The 19,921-nt window shown below is 45.4% G+C and overlaps 1 protein-coding gene across 1 annotated transcript in view; it reads right to left on the bottom strand.

Moving 5' to 3' along the window:
- Window positions 1-16,109, bottom strand: part of C8B (complement C8 beta chain) — a 45,102-nt gene extending 28,993 nt beyond the window's left edge. Inside the window, exons 1-5 of the mRNA XM_068964340.1 lie at window positions 15,943-16,109; window positions 8,952-9,108; window positions 5,716-5,857; window positions 3,613-3,754; window positions 611-743 (exon numbers count right to left, since the gene is read on the bottom strand). Of these exons, the coding sequence (XP_068820441.1) occupies window positions 611-743; window positions 3,613-3,754; window positions 5,716-5,857; window positions 8,952-9,108; window positions 15,943-16,034 (666 nt within the window). The 5' untranslated portion in view covers window positions 16,035-16,109. The remainder of the gene's footprint in view (window positions 1-610; window positions 744-3,612; window positions 3,755-5,715; window positions 5,858-8,951; window positions 9,109-15,942) is intronic.
- Between the last annotated feature and the right edge of the window lie 3,812 nt (window positions 16,110-19,921).

Raw genomic sequence — 19,921 nt, 5'->3', positions numbered from 1 at the left:
AGTCTATGAAATTTTTCAAAGGCAAAATAAAGGACCTACAGTGTCTGTATTTGCTTTTGATCCAAATACGAAAGTGAAGCTACCAGTTATAAATAAGAAAGCAAAAATAGCCTTTTTTCATTAAAAAAAAAAAAAAAGTGAACACTTCCTGAGGCTCACAGTTAAACCAGGTATTGTGTGTGTGCTAAGCATTTACACTCACTTATCCCCTCTATGCAGGTAGAACCTTTAAAATCCCAATTTAAAGATAGGAAAGTGAAGGCTCAGGGTATATAAGATGATACAGATGGTAAGTTGCAAAGTCATCTATGAGACTCTAAATCCTAAGCTGTGCTTGTCTCTTTAGGGCAGTTTTTGATAGTGTCGTTGGTGTAATTATGCTACTGCATACCTGCACTGCCTCTGCTATACATCGTAGGTTGCCCTCACCGCTGTGTCTGGAGGAAGCAACCACCCATTTTACCTATGAAGAACTGAAGCTCAGAGAGAAAACGCGACGCGTCTGAGCTGGCCCAGCAGGGGGCTGCAGACCAGGTCTGGACCCCTGCTTCTGGCGCCTCTGCCAGTGTCCCTGCCATGGCCCTGTAGTGGCTTCCTGGCTGGCACATACCTGTGGAATGAAGTTTTCCACGTTGTATGGCTTCCGAAACCTCGTGCTGAGTATGTAATGCGGGGAGCACACACCGGCGTAATACCTGTGATCTAGAACTGGGCCCTCCAAGTTGTTTGTGAACAAATTAATCCTGCAGGGAAGAGGCAGAAAAGGGGGTGAGGTGAGGATATAATCCCAACTGGTGGACCTACTAAAGGACACCCAAATTCCTGGGCGCAGCACACATGGCCCTCAGTATCTGTTGCGGCTTTATCCCCTGCCACTCCCAGCCACAACCACAAAGCCAGTCCCCTACTCCACGCAGGTGTTCTCCCTCCAGTCTGTTTTGCTCCTCTCTTCTTGGTAAGGGCTGTTCCCTATGCCTAAATACTCTTCCAGCCACTCATCACTTGCTCAGTTGCTCAGTTGTGTCTGACTCTCTGTGACCCCGAGGACTGTACACCACCAGGCTCCTCTGACCATGGGATTTATTGGGAGAGAATACTGGAGTGGGTTGCCATGCCCTCCTCTAGGAGATCTTCCTGACCCAGGGATCAAACCTGATTCTCCCTGCATTGGCAGGAGGATTCTTTACCACTGAGCCGCCAGGGAAGCCATACTCACTGCTTTATCTCTTACTCATCTTTCTAGACTAAGTTCTTTTGTTGTACTAAGCTGCAAGGAGATCCAACCAGTCCATTCTAAAGGAGGTCAGTCCTGGGTGTTCATTGGAAGGACTGATGCTGAAGCTGAAACTCAGCATCAGTTTTGGCCACCTCATGCGAAGAGTTGACTCATTGGAAAAGACTCTGATGCTGGGAGGGATTGGGGTAGGAGGAGAAGGGCGACAGGATAAGATGGCTGGATGGCATCACCGACTCGATAGACACGAATTTGAGTGAACTCCGGGAGTTGGTGATGGACAGGGAGGCCTGGTGTGCTGTGATTCATGGGGTCGGCAAAGAGTCGGACACGACTGAGGGACTGAACTGAACTGAAAGCTACAGTAGAGGCCTTTCCTAGATCCCATGCTTGCCCCATTCACACATTTATTGTTCTGCACCTACTGTAGTTACAAGGACAGTCTACATGGGAGATGAGCCAATGCGCTGGCATTCACGAGTTATGTAACCTCAGGCATAGCAGTTAGCCTCTGTACCTAGGTCTCCTTATCTACAAAATGAGAACAAAGAAAATCCTATCCCTTGGAGTGCCTGTGAGGATTACATGTATCCATATTTACTAAGTGCTTAGAACATGGCTTGGCCTGCGGTAAAGGCTTATTATTATTTACGTGTCTGTCATCTCCCCAAGATTCTATGCTCCTTAGAGATGGTGGTTTCCCTTTTAATTTCTGTATGCCTCCCATCACAAGACACTGAATTAATTCCAATTTACTGAGTTTCTAACTGGAAACAGGCACAGTCACAGATGGCTCAGGACATCACCTTAGGTAGTGTCCCCAAAGCCCTGGGTAGTAGATGTCATTATGTCTGTTTAGAAAGGATGAAAATCTCATCTCTACCTCAACATTATTACTTCTCACCACCTCCTAAGGCAAGCCTCCATTTCCTGACCTGCTTTGACTATGACTGACAGCTCTGTTTCTTTGGTTAAAAGGAGTTCTGTCTCCTTTCAGCTTCTGCCTATTGGTCTGCTCTGCTCCTACCAGAATCATTTCAGGCTGTCTTTCCTGTGATAGGGTTTCATGTAGCATAATAATGTATATTCATTTATTTTCTTTAATACCATAATAATCATTTACACATGTTGGTTCAATGAATCCACAGGTATTATTACTATACTCATTTACCAGATGAACAAAGTAAGACACAGAGAGGGCAACTGACCTGCCCAGCAGCTGGTGGGGCCAGGACTCAAAGTCTGAGCATCTAAGTCTAGTCAAGAGCAGAGTCCGCTTTCTCCCCATCACATATTTTGCCTCTCATGTGTTAGTTTATTACCACGGCATTAGCTTATTTATCCCTCACAGACCTGAAAAGAAGGGTATGACTGACTTCTGTCTACAAATGACAAAACTAAGGCACGAAAGCCGTCCTTCTGCCCCTCTTGCAGGGTCCAGCTGGCTTCTGCTGCTGGCTCTGTATGCCCACTCTGTCGCCCTCTTTGACCTGTGACCCCCCAGGAGCTCTAACTTCCCAGACCTCAGTTTCCTCATCAAGGAGATGGGGCTTATCATCACTAGTGTCTAAGGCCGTCCTGGGAGGAGGTCTTTCCCACATGAGGAGGCTGTGTCTCTAACAGCAACCTTTCAGGATGGAGAGCTGATGTTTGCTTAGGAAGAAGGAGAATGCCATCCAGGGCCTCTCTGCTTCCCACACTTGTGTCACATATGCTGATTCGTGACGGGAGGCCCTGACTTTTCCCCTGGAGGCCGAGAGGCTGCACAGCGCAGCAGGAAAGGAGGCTGAGTGCCAGGCCAGTCAGCCCCTTTTGATCTCTCACCTCCCTGGAGGATTTAACCAACTGAGAGCCCCTGGACTAACTGTACACAGGCTGCCGGCAGAGCCACGCTGCAAATGCACTCCTGCACTGGCCAGTCACTTAGTGGCCTCTGCTCTGAGCCAGCCTGTCTGCTGAGGCCTCGGGATAGAGAAACAGATAAAGCTCCCTGGCGGTTGTCAATAGCATTCAAAGGTAATGCTTAGAAAGTACCTGACATGGTCACAGAGCCAGCATCAAATACCCCTTCCCTCAGCCCTCGTGTGGAGCTGCCATGGCACACCCCTCCCCCACCCCCCCCCCGCCGCCCACAGCTCTCTCCTCAGTGCTCCCTCCCTGCAGTCACATCTGGTCCATCTGGTCCATCTGTTCATGGCACGTGCTCCCAGAGCCTCCGGGTCTGTCGTCACGAAGCAGCTGCGAGCATCTGCTAACACGCCAGCCTTTTCCAGAGAGGAACAGAGGAGCCACTCTGTCTACCGCTCCCTCCCTCTCTTCTCCAGATCACATTTACTTGTATGTTCTCCCCACTCCACAACAGAAAGAAGGTAACTTACCCACTGGCCAGCCTGCCAATGGCCCAGTATTGCTCCATTTCCTGCTGACATTTTTTATAAATCTTTCTACAGTTCGCCTCATCTGACTGGTCTCCACAGTCATTGTCCCCATTGCAAAGAAGTCTTCGGTTTATGCACCTCCCTGGGAAGGAGAAATGGGGTTACCCACAGGTCGAGGCAGGAAGGGGTGGGGGGGTTCACAGGGCTTGAGACCCACCATGACCCAGATTCTTGGCTGCAGCTTTAAAGCTCTGTTTGCATTACTCCTCATGTACTGGGGGTGAGTGGTCATGGAATTCACCATTTAATCCCCTCCAGAAGCCAGTGTTGTATTTCTGAATGCTCTTGAGGGCAGATTCGCCAGGCAGACAGGAAGGAAGGCTGGACTCCTCTGCTTGGGACTGGAGAGAGGAGGTGGGTTCAGAGGGTCCTGCAACAGTACCTGCTGTGGCACCTTGCGTGAGTTTCCTGACTCCCTGTCTCAATGTACTCATCTGTAAAGTAGGGACACCATCATACTTACTCCCAAAGGTCGCTGGGGATTCAAACAAATAAATGCAACAGTACCAAGTCATGGTAAGAGCCGGATAAGTGTTGTTATTACTATTATTAGTGCTTTGACAGTCCAAATGCATGCTGCTGGTAAGTACTGGCAGGAGGATTGGAAGCTATAGCTTTCACACAAACTCGCCCCATTAAATGGCACTGCCTTCAACATCAGAGCCATCCAGACTAGTAGATATTAAAAATATTTAGACTGTATATTTAAAGTTATTTGAGGCACCTCCACTTCCTTGAAACTCTTTTCCCCATTGATTTGACTTCCTTTCTTATTTGCATATCTTTTGGGAGTAAAGCCCATAAAACAGGTGGCCATTTTTACTTAAGCATGTCTGTTCATTTTAAACCAATGTTCTTTGGGTATTAAAGGCAGAAGAGTAACAATCTGGTCTTCAAATGTTTGTTACAAGACATTTAAACTAAAGCTGGCCTGAATAACCATTATTGGCTTTGGTCAGAATCATGGAACACCAGTCATAGTGAGTCCATGGATACACGTAAACATCTTTCAGATTTACTAGATGGGGCTCAGCATTTGCAATAATGCCTAGAAATTGCTCTAAGCATCCCTAATTCTTTCTGTAAAGATACTAAAGCACAGTTCACAAAGTTGTGGCAAATATAGAGAGTTGTAACTTGCATCTAGGTAATCTGGGTCCAAATACTCTCCTTTTTGCTGGAGCCTTCGAGAAAAAGAGTCAGGTTTTCTTGAATTAGTTAAAGGAATTAATTGAAAAGAAAGTGTGTACTGAGTTCTGCAGCTCATGATAATTCATTGTGTGCTCCTTCCTTCCTTCCCTCTGTCTGCCCATCCACCAGTCCTTCCTTTTTCCTTCCTTCTTTGAATCAAAAATGTTTCAAAGACTACCTCATGCATTAAGGGTTATGCTTAAACTTGGTGATATAGAAATGCAGGGACTATCTCACCAAAGTTTTCAGAGATAAATGATGCTACCACCTTTTTGAAGTGTTGCAGAGAGTGTGGCTACGTTGTATTTAGCCCCAAACCTCTGAGAAAGCCAGCAGAGCTCATGGTCTGTAAGGACCTCTTATACCCACTGTGTTACTTGATGCTTATAGCAAACTTATAAGGTATTAATATCACTTCTGACTTTCTGTGTAGACAACCAACATGAAGAAAGGTTCAAATGACTTCTTCTAAATTACAAAGTCAAAATAAAATTTGACTTAGGATTTCTGATTCCAGCACACAGAATTTTGGTGTCCTTAATGTCAGTGAATGTAATTTGAATTTCCAAATGCCTAATTGTATCTCCTCCACTTACCTCCTAAGTGTTGCGGGTGAGTAACTTCTCCGTCTCAATTTCTCAATTAGTAAAATGGGGGTAATATTAACACCTACATGGTAGGGTTGTTTTTATGAAATAATATGTGTAAAAAGAGGTCAAGGAGGACAAGGAGGCCTCCTGGCCTGACACATGACTTTGATCTTGAGCACTAGGCAATAGCCAGTGCTCCCATCATTACATGCCATCACCTCACTTGATACCCATCCCCTCCCACTGCTGGGTCCCTTTATACCTGTCTGCGCACACACAAAGCCTTCACATCGCACTTGACTTCTGCATGGTCTGTTAGAAACACAGTCTTCAACTTCCTTGTCGGAGAAGCTGCATGGTTCCCCATGGAACTGAGAGGGCCGGATCAAGTAGGCATGTCTGTACTGTAGCAGAGAGGAGCAAGGTAAGACAAAGCCAAAGCCTCAGGGACATGGGGAGCGGAGGGCACACTTAAAGATCTATATTGCCACTGGCTGATTGCCTATTTCAAATAGCCTGGGAACTCTCTGAGGGCAGGGACTTTATCTTCAATCTCTGTATCACAGTAATCAATACAGGTTTGTTGAATGTGGGGAAAGCATGGACTTTCAAATCAAAGGTAGTAAGTGAATTGATGGGGCCAGTTCAGTCTTTCAGCTTGATTAATCCAATGGGTTGATTCAAGTATTCTCATTTACTAAGTAGCTTAAAATGCAGAAGTATCCACTTTGGAGCCACTGACTCTGTTACTTTCTAGTTATGTGATACTGGGTAAGTTACTTAAGCACTGTGATCTCAGCTTACTAATCTGTAAAACGGGGATAATTATGTACAGCTATGTAGTTTCAATTATATATGAAATCTCATTATGTTGTCTGGTACAGAATAGGCATTCAATTTCTTCTGCTTACTTTTCTTTTGAATTATTAATAATTTTAGCAGTAAATATTTCTCTGTCTTTACTTTCCTGTTTGCTTATTCCAGAAATATTGACTGGATTTCCAAAATATTGATTCAGCTACACAATGCTGGAAAAACATGGGTGCTTTTTATGCTTGTTTGTGTTTGATCATAACCATGTCCTGTGGACTGTCCTCAAGGAGGTCACAGCTGCTGGTGGTGGTCATGATGGCAAGCACAAGGCAGTGGCAACCCAGCGAGAGGGGAGCCGTGACGGGGCCAGGACAGAGTGCTCATAAACACAGAGGGGAGTCCTCAGCACAGACTTAGGAGATGCAGAAGTGACATCTGAGCTGAGCCCCAAAGGGTGAGGAGACACATCAGGCAACCATGGAATGCTGGCATGAGGAGGGGAGAGAAGGGCAGTCCGGATGGAGGGAATTGCTGTGCCAAACCTGAGAGGCTAGAGAGTATGTGCCTTATTCCAGGAAACAAGAAATCCATCCTGGCTGGAGAGAAGAGTTAAAGAGGGAGAGTGAGAAGAGACAGAGGGACACGGAGCCAGAAGCAGCTAAGGCAGGCCCTCCTGGGCCCTAATAAGGTTGCGTTTAGTACTTCTTCATGGTACAATGAGAAGCCACTGCAGGGGAAGGAAATGATCAGATCTGGATGACTTCCAAATGCTAGCTGCGGTCAAGATTTTGGACTTCCCTGGTGGCTCAGACGGTAAAGCGTCTGTCTACAATGCGGGAGACCCGGGTTCGATCCCTGGGTCGGGAAGATCCTCTGGAGAAGGAAATGGCAATCCACTCCAGTACTATTGCCTGGAAAATCCCGTGGACAGAGGAGCCTGGTACGCTACAGTCCATGGGGTCGCAAAGAGCTGGACACGACTGAGTGACTTCACTTACTTACTTACTAAGGGGAGCAGACCTGATAGCAGTCCCTCTGAAGACTGACACGTTAACAGCCACAGTTATTATGTGCGTGGCATCTGGAAATCCAGAAAAGAAATATAGACAACCATCCACCTCTGCTCTTTGCATTTCTAGAGCGTCTTTCTTCCTAGAAGGCAGAGGCTGGCAGGACAGGGATAAGGTCTGCAGAGAAGATACTAGAAGGCTAGCACCAGGCACCAGAGACAAAATGCATTTGAGGACTGTGGAGATGATAAAGGAAAGACATCTCTCAATCCCTGTTGAAAAAAATGATGTTGAACTCCCAGCCACTGACCTCACAGACATGATGTCCAACTGAGGGAACATGCATAGCAAAGTCTGTGTATAGAACTCTGACTGGATGAGTGGATGGATGGATGGCTCACACTGGGTCTTCCTGGTTTATGGTGCAGATGAAGCAATTATCCAAATAATTGGATCAATGTTAATCACGTCAGCAATAAAGCCTGCTTTGGGAACTGAATGTATCTGCTTGGCTCTCCACATTGATGCAATTAAGTGTGTAATTGTCTTGGGCCTATTCCACTGCCTCTTTAGGGTCTTAGCTCATGGCTGCTTTGGTTTCCCAAGGAGCTGGGGAAAGTGAGAACTGTTCTCTATTCTCTGACAAATGTGCTATTCTAAGACCTGGATCCTGCATCAGCCTTCCTGTGACAAGAAAGTGCAAAGAACAAATACCACAGAGACTGTGTGTTTTGACTATTGAACTGGCTAGACAAGAAGCCGATGGCCCAAGTTCAAGATCTGTCTTTACTACTAAGTGAATCCAAGAATTCACTCACCTGCTCTGGGTCTCTGTTGATCTATCTGCCTAATGGAAAGGGTAACAATTATCCTCCCTTATGGAGATTTCAGGAAATGTAATGAGATCAAACACATGTTTATGGAGCACCTCAAACATGTTAAACATTGGCCTATACACCAGAATTGAATAAGTTTTTAAGTGCTTGCAGTTTAATGGAAAGGCAAATAAAAGTAAATGATGAGTGTTAGGACACAGCAGGAATAAGGAGCTGTTGCAGTTCATAAAGGAGTGTCTGGCTAAGGGCAAGGGGTGCTGAGAACTCAAGGAAGGCCCCTAAGCAAAAGTTTCAAATCATGAGTAGGTGTTAGTCAGTGAAGGAAGTGGGAAGGACATTTCAGCCTGAGAACAGAGTATGAAATGGTCAGAAAAATACATGTGTTCTGTGTGCTGGCGTGGGGGATGTTCTGTGAAGATGTGGGCCAGGTCTATCTAAGGTGTGGGGGGCCTTGAAGACTGTGAGTCTGGACTTGATCCTAAGGGACATGCATAGGCTTTGGATGTTCAAGCAGGGGAAAGACCAGCCAGACTTTTTTCAATGGCTCCCTTGGCTGCCCCATGAAAGATGGATTGAAAGAATAAGGCTGGAGGCAGGAAGTCTAATTAGGAAGCTGCTAATGGGAGAAAGGACAGATATGCTTCAAAACAAACCTGAAGGATCAAAGGCAGGATCTGACTGCCTCTTAGAAGCTCAGAGGAATAAAATTCATTCATTAAATCAGCCAACATTTATCAAACTCCTACTATGATCAGTTACGGTCAGTAGTGCATTAACTGATTTTGCTAAGGGATAGGGCTCCTGGAAGCTTAGAGGTCTCCCAAGGTCTGGGTACCTACCCTTTTCTTCTGACAGGGATCACACGTGGTCCAGGAGGACCAGCTGGACAGCTCGCAATCAATAGGCAACGGCGTGACATCCACACTCCGCGTCTGTCTAGTCTTGGCAAGGCTCTCATTGACTGCATTTGACCCAAGAGAGGGTGGCCTTTCACCTCTAAAGGTCATCACAGAGAAGAGAGTGAAGTATCAGAAGGTAATTAAGTCTACATTCCACTGCCTATCCATCCACTCAATAAATATATATTTGCTCATTTATGCAAGGCTGGCTTCCCTGGTGGCTCAGTGGTAAAGAATCTGCCTGCAATGCAGGAGACCTGGGTTCAATCTCTGGCTTGGGAAGATCCCCTCGAGAAGGGCATGGCAACCCACTCCAGTATTCTTGCCTGGATAATTCCATGGACAGAGGAGCTTGGCGGGCTACATACAGTCCATGGGGTCGCAAAGAGTCACACACAACTGAGGGACTAAGGACAGAACATTAGTTTATCAGTCAAGTATCAGTTAACTCATTCAGCAATATTTATGGAACCCTCAGTTATTGCCTCAGATTATGGCTAGCTACAGTCAAAAGAGTATTGAACTCTGAACAGAAGATCATTCTTCAGCAGCTGGGTGATCTTGGTCTGTTTTTTCAGCCCTTGTGCGCTTCATTTTTCTCACCTATATAATGAGAGAACATACCTCATAAGGCTATTTGAAGGATTAAATAAGAAAGTATATGTGAAAGCACTTTATAAGGTCTAGAGTGCTTGAGATATACAAGGATTACAACCACAGCTAGATGTATGACCTCACGCAGTACCCTCCCCATCTTAGGGCCTCTGTTTTATCCCCTGGAAAATGAGAAGTTTGGACTAGGTGATTTTTAAGTCACCCTCTCATGTTATGAGTCTATGAAATTTTTTCTGAGAACAAATCATACTCAGGATACTGTGCTCAAGAGGACACAGAAATATAAGACACAGCCTCTGCTCTGGAACTCACAGTTTGTCTTAGGATGAGAGAAGATAAACATGTCTCCTTCCTTAGCTCTTCTGGACTTTACCAAAGAGGAAGGGTTTTTAAGCATGCAGGATGGATGGTCTGAGTTGAGCTTTAGGACATCACTGTGGCTGCAGTGTGGAGGCTAGATGGAGGCGGGGAAAGCCCAGAGGCAGGATAAGCAGGTAGGAGGCTCAAGCAATGGTACCAATGAGTGGTGTGAGCCTGAACCACTCCAGCATCCAGGGGATAGAGAGTGGGCGAGACAGACATATGAGATGTTTTTTACGGGGAATGGACAGAGTGATGGGTAACCGGATGGGGTGTGGATTATAGGGAGAAAGGGGCTTAGGATGATGCTGGTTTCTAGTTTGGGTGTGTGGTTGGGTGGGTGGGGAAACCAGGAGCAAAGGAATTTGTTGCAGAAGATGGAGTTGGGGCATGCTGAGTTCCAGGTGCCTGTGGAGCCACTCAATAAATAGTTCCTATGTAGATCTGGAACTCAGCAGAGAGATTTGCACTAGAGATACAGATCTATCATGAAAAGCTACGGAAGAGGATAAAAATATTCCTGAGAGACACCAGCCAAGACTGAGCCCTGGAGAGACTAGTGTCTGCCAGGCTAGAGGGAAGATAGTACATAGAGGTGAGTGGGGGATAGGAGAGGTAGGTGCTGCTACACCTGCAGAGCAGTCAAACAACATGAAACCTGAAATCTGTCTAGAAAATAAGGTAACACTTTTTGTTGAGTCCCTGGCACTCATGGGACATTGAGTAAAACAGGGAAAGAAAGGTCATGTGCTTTAATCTGTTTGTGCCTCCAGTTTCCCCACGTGTAATACGATGGGTATAATTTCTATTTTTCTTCCATTTGAAAAAATGTATACCGGTGTAAAATTCATTGTAATTTGTGTTTATTTTCAAGGGAACAAGGGAGAAAAGAAAGAGAATTAAGATATTTTGAGCATCCAGGACTCGTCAGGTCCTGCATGAGATGTTTCACCCTTGCCATCTCATCTAATCCTAACAGAAATGCTAGAAGGCAGCAACCTCCTAGACAGGCGAGGGAAATGGTCAAGAGCCACATGGTGGTCACACTGGGGCCTGAGCTGAGCTCTGCTCGCCTCTAGTCTCTGTGCTGCGTTCATTTCCATCTGCTACCCAGAAAGAACCGGGCCAGCATTCTCTCTACCAGTCCCCTCCATCTCCAGGCAAGGCCTCTCTCATCTGCTTGTCCAAGACTCAGTGCTTAGGCAGAGCATCACATAATCTCCACTAGCACATCATTCCAGACAAGGTCATTAACAATACATTCTCACTTGGCAAAAGTCCTAAAAGGAGGATAATATTAACTACAGTGAAATCCATCTCCATGACCACCCCAGAGACCAGCAAAAATCAATTGCCTCGTAAAGTTGAATGTTTAATGAAAGGTCAAAGACTATTGGAAACCACAGGTGGGTTCTTTAAAATGGTTACTTGAGGCAGGACTTGCACAGCAGTGGGGGGTGGGGGGTGGTTTAGAATGTGCTCTTATCTACTAATTTGCCCAGGTTTGACAAAACAATACTGTCTGTGATTTAGCTTCACCTTAAGTATATATTTGACAGCGCTGCAGGGTATCCTCTTCCTGTTTCCACTAAGAAACCGCTACATTGTGTTTTTAGCAACTATCCACCCAATTTGGGCCACAGTGGAGACTGAATAGATAAGTAATGTGCACATATGCTATTAAGAGTCACAATTACTTTCTTCTCTGAGATTTGAAAGCCTGTTAGTGAGCAAGATGATCACTTATAGAAGGAACTTGGTAAAAAGTAGTTATAACCACCAGATCTCTCATTTTTGCACCCAATTTTCATTACAGAGATGGCAATATAATGAGGAAATCAGCAGAATAAATAGTCTGTTTGTAAATTACACTGGATAAGATGTGTGTGGTTTATTAGTACTACAAAATGCAAATCTGAAAGCAAGTGTGTGCATGCTAAGTCGTTTCAGTTGTGTCCCACTCTTTGCTACCCTATGGACTGTGGCCCACCAGGCTCCTCTGACCATGGGATTCTCCAGGCAAGAATACTGCAGTGGGTTGCCATGCCCTCCTCCAGGGGATCTTCTCTACCCAGGGATCTAACCCTCATCTCTTAAGTCTCCTGCATTGGCAGGTGGGTTCTTTACCACTGGGACCACTTGGAAGCCATCTGCAAGCAAGGCTAGCATTCAACTGCAGCTTTAATTCCTAGGACTAGCATGGACCCAACAGAAGACAGGGGCAGTCAGGACCTCTGTGTATGGCTACTGTAACATGTGCCTTCACACTATGAATTTACAGAGATGAATCAGATGGGTGTTCTGACCAACTAACTTGACTCCATCATTCAAAATTCTCTGTATGCTTCTAATGTTGAAAAATTAAACATGCCCAGAGAACTACAGAAAACAAATAATAAATACTCAGGTACTCACAACCCAGGTTGGCAATTGTTAACATTTTGGTATACTTCCTTCAAATCTTTTTTTTTTTTTTTTAATAAAAAATAACCTCATAAATTTGACATCTGTGGTTGACACCAGCTCCAGATCCATTTTCCTCTCATATTCTTCAGAGGATACTGCAGTCATCAATCGGTGTATATCCTTCCAGTCTTTCAAATGTTTACATACACACATACAGACACAAGATATAGCATTGCTTTTGTGAGCTGCACTCATACGAGTTATAGTATCCTATAACTTGCTTTTGTCAATCAGCATTGTGTTTCTGGGGACTGCCCTGGTGGCCCAGTGGCTAAGGCTCTGTGTTCCCAGTGCAGAGGGCCTGGGCTCAATCCCCAATTAGGGAACTAGATCCCATAAACCATCCCATGACAAAAAGATTCTACATGCCACAGTGAAGACTGAAGATCCCGTGTGCCATGACTCAGACCCAGTGCAGCCAAACAAAGAAATTTAAAAAAGAAATATTAAAAAGCACTGCATTTCTGGCCCATATATGTTGACTCATAATGATATCTTGTTCCTTCTTTTTATCTAAATGTTCCATCATAAGACAGGCATTTAACATTTTCTTTTTGAAGGACATTTACAGTTTTTCACTGTGCAACAGCAAACACCCTTCTACAAGGCATTGGAATGTATCCCCCACATAAAGTCTGACAAGAATGAACCTGCCTTTCCTCGAGGTGTGTGGAATGCTGAGGACATATTTCACTCAGTTCTTGTCTCCTAGTCTTTTTAACAGGAGTCTCTGATCAAAATAAAGATGGATCCATCATGCACGGCAGGATTAGGTCAGCAGTAAATTGCGAGCCATCAGCTTATATAGATGGGGTATGTCAATATATTTTGGCTTTCTGTAGAAATGGCCTGACACAACAACTTTCTTGTCACACACAATTTGTTAGGCAGCTGCATCTCCTTTGCAAATAAAATCCTTCCTCTTTGCTGGAAGGGGCAGCTTCTGGGCGGCAGATTCTCAGTTTCTCATCTCTGTGTCGTTTGCTGTTGTAGACATGGAATTTAAAGCCACATCTCAAGGCAACACATGTGTGGTCCAGAGATAGAGAAATGGCCTTGGAGTCCAGCAAGTCAGATCCACAATGCAGGTGGAGAAAGGATAATGTATTAGCAAGAGGCAGAAAAATATAGGGGCTCTGGAACCAGGAAAAAAAAAAAAGGATTTGAATCCATATTTTGTTACATATTAAGTGAGGAATCCTGAAATAGTTACATTCTCTTTCCAAACTTCAGTTTCCTTCTCTGTAAACTGTAAATGATAGCACTTACCTCAAATAGCTGTGAGGATTAGACCTAACACATCTAAATGCCTTACAACGAGCAGCAATAAATAAACATAGGTCTGTCTTATGAAGATGGAATGAGTATTTCATCTGACTTGAATGTAAGAGTAACTAAAATTGGTAGCCTTTCTTAGCTAATATGAAGGTCTCAGCATTTTCTGTTGCAGAATTGAAGGCTATTCTTCCATTTCATCTAAGGGATTCAAAGACATGCCACGTTCAAGACTGCTCCATGGGAATCACAGGTCGAGGCCGACACACTAAATCTGGATTCAGTTAAGGGTCTGAGACTCATGAGATGTGAACGAATCTCTTCTCCTTTCTGAGGACCCACTTGCTCGTCTACATAGTGTGAATAGGGACGACAGCCATCTCATGACATCACTGGAGGGTTCCGCAAGGTTTCCCAGCCTGTCAGCTACACTCATCTTACCCCTTCACGTCCTACATCCGAGTGAACTTCCTAATATGGAAGTCTGACTGTGTCAATCCTTCCATGGCTCCCCACTACTGAGGCTAAAGTTCAAGGTCCTTAGCCAGAGTACTGGTGCCCCCTCTGAGCTCTTTCCAGGATCTGACTCCTGCCGACTCGGACTCGGTCCTGTCTTTGGCAACTCCTCACCTTAGCCTGCTCCCTGGGTAGCTCAAATGATAAAGAGTCTGCTGGCAATACGGGAGACCTGAGTTCAATCCCTGGGCTGGAAGACCCTCTGGAGAAGGGCATGGCAACCCACTCCAGTATTCTGGCCTGGAGAATCCCATGGACAGAGGAGCCTGGTGGGCTACCGTGCATGAAGTCACAAAGAGTCGGACACGACTGAGCGACTCACACTACTACTACACCTTGGCCTGGATATGCAGCTGCAGGAACAAGCCAGGCTCTCTCATCTCCACGCGCTTGTCCAGGCTGCTGCTTCTTCCTGGACGCTCTTCACCCTCTCCCATTTGGCAAACACCTACCCCTACAGAAATATTCAGCTCAACCGTCCTCCCTTCTAGAAGCCTCTCCACACTCTGGTAAAGCCAATGGCCCCTTCTTCTGTTTTCCACTTGCTCCTGTACTATCTCTCGCAACAGTACACCCAGATGTGCTCTCATGTGGGTTTTCTCCATGAGAACATGACCCCTTTGTGTCCTATTCAGCTCAGCATCCTCAGAGCCTGTGAGAGGTCCCACACAGGGGTCCACATGTGGGTAGGGTTGCTATGACCCCTTTAAACCCTCCATTCCAGACACATTTCCTTGGATCCTGATAAGACACATAGTACACACAAGGAAGGCCTTGGCTGCTTCATTCTTCTCAGGACCAAGTTGAGGTTCTTGGTATCGTAATAGCTAACAGTCATTGAGTGCCCAACGGACAGTGAAAACTCACCACCCTGGTCTCGGGTGGTGCCCAGTAGGGGCTGAGTGCTCAGCAGAGCTGACACCAGGGGCCGTCCAGTGGGCACCAGGTGCTCCTCCCACGAGAGGCTGTGCGTGCACAGCCTTTCTGTGATGAGTGAGAGGAATAACATTAAGCCCTTCCTCCGATGGGACGGCTCACAAGGAGCCTGGGACACAGGACAGCTTCAGCTTCTCACTGTAAGGGCAGCGGCTTCTGCACCAGGACGATCCCCCAGCTGATACATCACTGGGGCTTCTTTCACTGGATCCCACCTCGAACGAAAGTTTGAGCTTTCAACTCAGATAGGTTAGCCTGTTTTGCACCCAATTAAAAATAACCATAAAAGATGAAATAAATCAGTTACCACATAATTGCTGTGAATATCTGGAGTATGTATGTGTGTGTGAGGAGGGTGGTTGGAGAGCAAAAATTTAGCCTGATGAAGAGGTGGAGTAGGTCACTCTTGTATTAAAATCATTGCTATAAGTTGGCTTTACTTCCTCCATACATAACAGACCTTTTGCTTAAAAAAGTATGCTGAGGCTTTGCTCAGAATACAGAGCAAGGATCCTATTCTTCTTAGCGTGATAAGATACCTTTAAACACGTCAGTTTCCTATGAGAACTTTTGTTGAAGTCGGTGGCGGGGTTCCACAATAATTTTAAGAGTTGTTGATATGGTGTTATCAGATGCATGTAAGTTGCTTCGGGAGATGTTCCTTATTCAATAGGCATGTGACAAGGAGGGAGGGTCAGCATGATGTGGCTTTATATTCCCCATCATATTATTGATTAGGAGGTCATTTGGAACTATCACCTACCTGGAGCTGGGCACACTGAAAGATCCCAGGGCAGCACAGAGAAGAAACAGCTCTGCCGGCACCCTCCAAGCCCATGTCCTGGAGGTCTTCATTTTCCCTCTGCAACAGGAAATCTGACCGCAGCTCCTGGTTCCATGAAGAGTCCACCCAGGGAGTTCTGCCGTCAGCTTCTGTTTCTGGAGAGTAAACAGCTAGGCAAAGTAAACAGAAAGCCACCAGTGACCAGAAACACCTAGACTTTGCACAGACAGAAGACTTATCTGGGACTCCAGACACCAGTGAGAATGGTGGAAAGCTTAGACTGTATTCATGTGTAACAGATTCTGGGGTAAGCTGCTGAGAGGACAGGCAGTTCGTGGGGTAATAAGGACTCTGTGCTCTCGGTCCAGACTGCCTGGGTTCAAATCCTTTCTCTGTAACTTACCCGCTTTGGGACCTTGGGCAAGTCACTTCGTTTCAGTTTCCTCACGTGGAAAGTGGGGAGGATCAAATAAGTACATACAAGTCAAGCACTTAGAACAGGCCCATACTGAGCACTCAGACAAGTGAGTTATTATTATGAAGTAGAATACAGGGTCTGGAGGCAGGCTTTGAATTCTGGTTTGCCCCTTTCTAGCTAAATGATTTGAAGAGGCTACAGAGCTTTAGAGCTTGTCTAGGTTCAAGCTGCCAGCTGTGTGACCCTGGGCCAGTGATTAACCTCTCTGGGCCCAAATTGCTTCCTCTACCTAACAAGGATCATAAGAGTGCCCACCTCACAGGGCTGTCGTGCAAATTAGATAAATCTAAATATTTAAAGCACTTTGAACAGTGCCTGGCACATGCTGTGTAATCTCTGAGCGAGCTGATACTTTTTTCCGGTCTCTGATTCTGTTCCCTCACATGTAAAATTGGGAGGGCCCTGCCTACCCATCCCTAAGAGTTGGGAGGGGCAGATGAGACAATGAATACGAAGATGTTTCACAAACAGGAATTATACACATAGCTGTAAAAGACTAATTAACCAAATACACACTGTTACTACGTAAGTAATGTAGGACTTCATTGTATTTAGGGATAAAGAGATGGTTGCCCTAACCTTGTTGCAAAGCGATGTATAGTAGAGTATTAGTAACAGACTGAACACTTGTCTCCAGCATTCACTGGTAACCCTGAGAGCCACAGTGATAGCAGCACATGAAAAAGTTCAATAAACACCTTTTACTTATCACCTGCACCCTTCACCTATCATCTCTCCCATGTCAAAGGGAAGAGGACTCGATGGTTCAGCACAGCAGAAGCAGGTGCCCCTCATGTAGGGCAATTCAGACTTGCTTTATTTGAGCCTGGAAAAGTGCTTCCCCTTTGTCTTTTCATTGTCCTGAATGGCACTCTGTGCCCTGCCATTTTTAGGTAGCTTCACCATTAAACAGGATGAAGACAAACCGTGATTCTCAGGATCTCCTGTTTTCATTTTTGGCCATTCCACGAGGCATGCAGGATCTTAGTTCCCCAACCAGCGACCACACCCGTGCCCCTTGCATTGGAAGAATGGAGTCTTATCCACTGGACCACTAGGAATGTGCTCTAAAGGTCTCCTGAAATGGCATAATCCAAGCAAACGTTTACTTTGATACCTGTAGAAATGATTCCTAGAAACGATTGCCTGTGGCCACATGTGAGGTGTGTCTTTACATTTTCAGGTCCATTGCAGCCAAAGCATTAGCCCTGACTCCCAACCTGGAGGTGGTACCCACCCTGCCTGTGGCAAGGAGCACAGAAGTGTGGTGTGAAAGAGGCATAGTGCAAACTCAAAGGTCATATACAAATGGCCCCAGCTCTCAAATGTATCCCTACCACTGACCTCTCAGAATCGACAAGTTGAAGTCCAGACTTCACTGACCAGGCATTTACAAAACCAACCTTCAGACCATAGAGAGTTGCAGGAATGTGGACGACAACCATCCTATCTCTGTTGTTCAGGTGGATGTAGGTGAGGTTCTTAAGAGGAAACAGACAGTGGGCAACTTGACGGTGGTCTGGTAGAAAGAACACAGACTGGATTTGACTTCTTTGAACAAGCTACCTAGTTTCTTTGAGACTATTTTTTTTCCATCTGGAAAATGGGGATCATGATTCATTAATACTCAGCTCATAGGTTGTTTTGAGGCTTAACTATATAAAACATTAAACCCTTGACTTATTTCCTGACACAGGCTGGAAGCACCGGCCTGCTCCCTGTCCTGCCCTGTCTGCTGAAACAGCTAGGCTGGGGTTTGGGAGTGCAAATAAGGAAGAGTGGCAAGGGGATGGATGGAAAGCCACAGAGGGCAAAGGCCCTTCACATTAATTGTGCCCAGAACACAGAACACAAGCTCTGCTCTCAGACCATCCCGTGTGCATTCTACTTGTCATTATCCCAAGCTCAAGGCACCATCTCATCGCTGTCCCAAAGGATGCAATGACCTGAACTTTGACACAATTGATTGTGGTAGTTAATCATTTGTAAACAAGCAGAAAATTGCATTTCAAGAAAGATCCATGTCCTTTCTCGTTTCTGCTTGCCTTTAAGAGGAGCCACATCTTTACACGATGGGGATCTTATTCAACCTCCTAAACTTGAAGGACTCATAGAGAAAGCCACACATTTTAGAGAGAACAGTTACATGAATGAATCAGGTGCTCACTCACCTCTAGATTTTTTTATACATGCTGTTCCTTCTGCTCAGAATATGTGCCATGTAGCTAAATATGAGTCATTCCTTATGTTTCATATTAACATCACTTTCTCAAGAAAGTCTTCCCAATGGACTTCTCTGGGCTTGATTCCAGGCACCAATAGGTCTCCTGGAATTCCAGCCTCATAGTGCCCCCTGGTGGCTTTAGGTGCTACTCAGCCTCAGGCTGTGGTGATAATACAGGTATTTTTCATGGACTGCTGCTGCCAAGTCACTTCAGTCGTGTCCGACTCTGTGCGACCCCATAGATGGCAGCCCACCAGGCTCCCCCGTCCCTGGGATTCTCCAGGCAAGAACACTGGAGTGGGTTGCCATTTCCTTCTCCAGTTCTTAGCAATTTAACAGTTTCCCCCATATATCATCTTATTTGATACTGACAAAAAGAACGAAGTGTCATCTTACATGCCTCTGAGATAAGGTTCCTCAATTGGTTCTAGAGTTGCTAAGAGATAAATCTATGACTAGATTCAAGTTTTTTTTTTTTTCTTCCTGATTCCTAACCTCTTCTTTTTATAATTCCTAGGCTTTACAAACGTCCTCTTAGGAATTTCCAGGCCTGGTGAATGTCTAGTACAGTGATCACACCTCCCTCTCCATTCTCTGGCCATACCTCTCTTCTTTGGCCAGGGAAGAGGTTTTTAAAACAATCAGGGGCCTTCAGGCTTTTAAATGCTATGTGGTAATTCATAGCTCCAGGTCTATGGACCTACTGACAGTGTTGCTTTCCCCCACTTTGATAATTAACTTTCTAGCCTCCAGCTCCACAGTCAATGCTACATGTTTTGGGATTTTGTTACAGCAACATTCCACTCCTGGTACCCAGTGTTTTGTAGCAGTTAGCTTTTGCTGTATAACAAATACTCCCCAAACTTGCTAGCTTAAAAGAATGGCCATTTATAAGCTCAAAATTATTTGGGTCATCAAGTAATTCTGGGCTAAATAAGCTGGGTGGTTCTGCTAGTCTTGCCTGGGCTCACTCATGCAACCTCAGCCAGTTAAGAGGGTTGGCAAGGGGCTGGGTGCTACAGAATGGCCTTACTTACAGCCTGAGGATCCATCCTTTCAGTCTATACATGTTGGTTGTTGGCCAGTGCGATGGGATAACTGAGCAGCATGTCTCCAAAAAAGACTAATTAACCAAGGCTTTTTCACAGTGGTCTTCATGGTTCCAAAGAGCAGCAGGAAAGCATAGGCTCCAAAGCACAAGTGCTTTTAAAGCCTTTGACTGCAGTATTTATCTTAAGACATGGCCAAGCCCACAT

This window comes from Capricornis sumatraensis, chromosome 2 (assembly GCF_032405125.1).
Source record: "Capricornis sumatraensis isolate serow.1 chromosome 2, serow.2, whole genome shotgun sequence".
In the NCBI taxonomy this organism is placed as follows: domain Eukaryota; kingdom Metazoa; phylum Chordata; class Mammalia; order Artiodactyla; family Bovidae; genus Capricornis; species Capricornis sumatraensis.
The sequence above is the reverse complement of the archived record's forward strand: the minus strand, read 5'-3'. Positions and strand labels throughout refer to the sequence as shown.